The 4,946-nt window shown below is 31.5% G+C and overlaps 1 protein-coding gene across 3 annotated transcripts; it reads left to right on the top strand.

Moving 5' to 3' along the window:
* The first annotated feature begins 703 nt into the window (after positions 1–703).
* LOC121115924 (glycoprotein-N-acetylgalactosamine 3-beta-galactosyltransferase 1) lies at positions 704–3,477 on the top strand. Of its 3 annotated transcripts, none has more exons than XM_040710102.2 (7): positions 704–881; positions 933–1,103; positions 1,177–1,276; positions 1,339–1,499; positions 2,142–2,288; positions 2,359–2,483; positions 2,555–3,477. In XM_040710102.2, exons 1-7 carry the CDS (start codon positions 782–784, stop codon positions 2,738–2,740), a joined length of 990 nt encoding a protein of 329 aa, XP_040566036.1. In that variant the 5' UTR covers positions 704–781; the 3' UTR covers positions 2,741–3,477. The 3 variants fall into 3 exon arrangements, with proteins under 3 accessions (XP_040566036.1, XP_040566037.1, XP_040566038.1); XM_040710103.2 differs by having other exon boundaries at positions 705–881; positions 948–1,103; XM_040710104.2 differs by having other exon boundaries at positions 706–881; positions 2,160–2,288.
* The last annotated feature ends 1,469 nt before the right edge of the window (positions 3,478–4,946 follow it).

The following is a 4,946-nucleotide window of genomic DNA, read 5'->3' as shown; positions in this document are numbered from 1 at the left end:
AACTCGTTCAAGAAGAACCATACAAAGCCGAAAAAAGATTCATTTCTAAAATATTATCTCTGAAAGTAGATTGCGAATATGATATGCAAATTTATACTAAATGTAGTAATATTTAATAATCATATTACTTTTAGTAGAGGGTATTAGAATAGTTTTATAACTAACATTATTTGAGTATTTAAGCTGTATGTTATCCAAATATCCTGGGAAATACTTTCAACAACTTGATGTTTGTCACTATATTCCTAAAATAGTCGATAAACTTTTCAATATTGTAATGAAGAATTTTGTGTTGTATACTCAAGATAAAATATTTGCCATCATGTTGTACAACAACAAAAGCATTTCCAAACGTCATTGGCCCTAACACATAGTTTTACTTCTAATATTATATAATATCATTAATAAAAACTCTTTTTTAGTTAATGTAAAAAAAAAAAAAATATGCTAAATGAATATTGAAAGTAATATAATTTAAGTTTTAATTTGTCTGGGTATAAAATAAAATTATTTAGTTAAAGTATCCATATCATTTATGATAAATTAAGAAATTGATTAATTGAAGATCGTGATACATTGTTATGAGTCGGATAAATTTATCAATCAATGTCATAAATCATACTAGTCATTTCTCATTTTTGTAGTTACAGAAAAAGAGAGAGCTCCTAGTGTGAGCGCGATATTTTTCCTTCCTTTCCAGTAGTTTGAGTATTCCTTGATACAGATGTACTCATTTAGAGGATTTGACAAATGATTAATTTTATTACTATTTTTTCAAAAGATGAGGAGAACAGTTGCTTTATATCGATATGTCATTGGAATACTATTGTTTTATGTAATATATAATTTAAGTCGGAAAAATGGTTCTAATATTTTAAGTGGTAAGCAAAAAAAATTCTTGAATACACCCCTTTATTTAATTATTGTCTAAGTCTCGGAAAAAATAGAAGTATCAACAAAAGATAATTCTGCTTCAAATATAAGAATTGTTTGTGTCATCTTAACGCAAAAAAAGAATCACAAAACACGTGTACGGGCCATAGCAGATACGTGGGGAAAACGATGCAAAGCTCTGGTATTTGTCACCAATTCCACTTTACACAGTAAGATACTTTTATTATTTATTTTATAAAAACTCTCTAAGATATTTCTAACATAATAAATAATTATTTATAGTGCACGATCAAAATATCGTTGATACTGGTAAAAATGATACATATAATACGATTTGGGGAAAAGTAAAGACTGCCTTGCGGGATTCATATGAACGCTATAAGTAATATTGCTCTTTTAATTACCCTTTGTGAGCTCTCTACGAATATACATTTATCTTTAAAGGAATGAAGCAGACTGGTTTATAAAAGCCGATGATGATAGTTTTGCCGTGGTGGAAAATATTAAGTACTTTATTGAGTCTAAGAAAATTAAACCAAGCGATCCCACTTGGTTTGGGTCACAATATCATTTGTTCAGTAAACACGGATACATGGCTGGAGGGGGTAAACTAAATTAAAGATTTATTGAGTAATATACTGAGTGGGGACCCCAAATTGTGTGTAGCATGACTAAATGACGAAAACGTGATTTTTATAGAACAAAAAAAGACAACTCAAAAAAAAAAATTTGTGATACGTTTAAATACAATACTTAGTTATATTTTTTATTCAATTTGCCTTTTTTACAAGTAATAACAGCTTCAACACGCAGGCGAACAAATTCACAGCTTTTGACTATGAAGGGCATGTCCATAGCGTACAATGCTTTCATGATGGCAGCTTGGAGCGAAACAAATTGGGATGAGACGTGCTGCAGATATTATTCTCTAATGCAGGGGGGGTTGAGGTCAGAGCTGGAGGAGGGCTACAGGAAAGCAGGCCAGAAGTCAGTCATATTGTTTTTGTAAAAGTTTTGATTCTACATGTCTGTATGGGCTGTCATGGACTTCTTGATGTCCATGGAAGTCCGAATGGAGATGACGACGGTTTTTACAGCCTTCTCGGCACAGCCATTGGCGAAGAGGATATTGGACACGCGTAATAACGCCCCATAATTAAAAAAATGGGAATCGTATTTAAATGCTACTAGAATTTTTGAGTCCCCATTCTGTATGTATGTACATTGTACAATTTAAATAACTCCAGGATATGTTATGAGCTTAGAAGCCGTTAGAAGGTTTGTAGAAATAGGGCTCAATCGAACAAATAATGAGGGATGTAAAGCCCATGATGATACTGGTGCAGAGGATGCAGAGATGGGTAAATGCATGAGCACAGTAGGAGTAGTTCCAAGTAAGAAAAACTTCTTAATGTTTGTCTTATTTTTCTCACAGCAACTTAATTATTTTCTCTTACTTTTCAGTCGATTCAAGGGATACATATGGACGAAGTAGGAACTTCCCTTTCAATGTGGAATACGTTGTAGGCCCTGCTATTCCCGATAACAAATTCTGGTATTGGAAAAATATAAAATATCCTCAAATTTTTGTAAGAGATGATCTCTATTACATACATGCAATATAAGTATTTCAATACACCTTTTGTCCTTGATATTTCAGGGTCATCCAGGATGTTGTTCTGATACATCCTCACTGTTCCATTATGTAACTGTGAATGAGATGTATAAATATGAGTACTTGATTTATAACTCCTTTGTACATGAGGAGAGTCCACAAAGAGCTCCTCCACCTCCTGCTTCTCTCGTAAGAAATATGAAAATTGACTGGAAATCCATACAGGCATAAAACTCTGTCCGTTTTCTTATTAAAAATCGTATTTTTCATTATGAAGAAATAATAAAATATTTTCAGATTATAAAAATACATTATGAAGAAATAAGAAATCTTTTGTTGAACGCCAGGTTGCACACAAAATCTTTTTTTAAGCTAAAGTATTCATTTTAAAATCAATTTTAAATGGCAAGACAAATCTTTTAAGACGTTAAACGATAAAATGTAGGGAAATAACTTTAATTTTGCCCAAATCTAAGTTACTAATTCAGTATCAATTTAGTACTTGTTGATTTATTTATTTATTTAATATATTTAATTACCTTAAGGCATTTCTTCCCCATTTTGTTTTTTAAAATTTCATTTTTAGCTTTTTAAAGAATATTTTTAAATAACTGTTTTCCGAAATACATCTTGGTTTTTATAAACTTAGGGGAGCAATTGCTTCTCATGCACCGATATTCCCTTCCCCCCTATACCTATACTGCTTCAATTTCACTTATTTCTATTATATACACCTATACTAAACTGTTAAGAGTGCTCAAATTGTGTAAAAGTGGGTTTAAATTTGGAGAACCCTAGTGAGCAATTGCTGTTGGTATTGAATTTCATCAAAACAAAAATGATTTCATATAAGTGTGTAGAAAAGTATATAATTTTTATAAAAATTAATTGGATACACCTGCTTTAATCCCAACACACCCGTTACAATAGTGTCCTCAATCAGTTTAAATACAATTAATCTATATATACACCTGTTTAATTGACTTATTTATAATAGATCAAAAATAAAGATTGAAATTCTAAATACATTGAAAAAAAAATATGAAAAAAAAATCAAAATAAAACGAGGAAATAATCAAATTTATTGAAAATATAAAATCAGCCATATACCTATGTGCTACTTGGAATAATTTCTATACAATTAATTCGTTTTTTGCAGTAAATAAAGTGAATAAGCACACCTTCCATCTCAGACGACAGATGATTAGCTGTGGCGATAAAATAGGACTGTATCCAGTTATGTTTTTGTGGAGCTCTATCTATTGGGAAATACTTTTTTAAATGATCCAAAGGGGACTTGAGGTGGTAAAAAAATATACAATTTCACAGTTTCTATATTTATTGCATAGTTGTTAAACAATTTGTAAAGTCCAGGCAAAAGTATATGTGTCCCATTTCAACCTATTGACCCATCGCTCCAATTTACGAACAAAAGCACGTATTTTCTCCCTGATTTGAGATATTAAGTGAATTTATTTTATCAAATATCGAGGAAAGATATGTTAGTCTTGTAATTCAGCCAGATTGATTTAGTTACTCCACGAAAATAGATTTTTGGTTAGTTTCGAAAATATATATCTCATCCTGTAGTTCGTTGAGTTGCTTTAGTACACTGCCTCGCAATATCCACCTAACATTTGTATGCAACTGGAGATCCTAATTCTCTAATCTCATCTCGTTGCTCAAAGTAGTGAGAAGTCTTTTGCTCTTTACCACCTGGATGTCCTTCAAAGTCTCTTGTTAAATAAACACGTGTATAACATTAATTTAAGTCTTTCCAAGCCATGGTACATAAATATGCCATGTGGGTAAAATATTCTCACAGTCTTATTAATATATTTTTCTTATTAAAAAATATTTTTGATGTTTGTCCATTTGTATTATATCCTTATGCCTATAAAAGTAAATACAAATTAGAATTTTTCTTTTTAATTCAAACGGTAAAGGGTTAAGTGGCTGTGTTTTTTTAAAATAAACCGTTTTTGCTGTTGTGTAAAAAAAAAGTACTCCATCCCTTAAAGGCAAGAACTTCTCTGTATTCAACACTTACTGTATTCGTTCTTTCCAACTGAAGTTCCATCTGAGAGCAGCACTTATTAAAGCTGTGAGGCCATTTTGTCTCCATGATCCACTTTGATTGGAGTTCTTTATTAAGGGACACATTGAAGCCTGATAATCTGTGAAAACTGATGCCAGGGTTCTTGGGAGTGTGTTATATACCTACTGGAATACAGGCGCACAACATTTCCACCCCATCTTTTTCGAAGTAATGATGATTCGATCACCACGTCAAGATAACAAAGGCTCTATAGTTATAACTTTATTATCAATTCTAAAGGAAACGAGTTAAATATCTAGGCCACCTTCTGATACTGGCGTGGGTTTCTTATTCTAAGAGAGCAGTCCAGATGAATTAAGAGAGAGTCCTTGATGTATG

This window comes from Lepeophtheirus salmonis, chromosome 4, assembly GCF_016086655.4.
Source record: "Lepeophtheirus salmonis chromosome 4, UVic_Lsal_1.4, whole genome shotgun sequence".
Taxonomy (NCBI): domain Eukaryota; kingdom Metazoa; phylum Arthropoda; class Copepoda; order Siphonostomatoida; family Caligidae; genus Lepeophtheirus; species Lepeophtheirus salmonis.
This window is presented reverse-complemented; position numbering and strand designations above follow the sequence as displayed.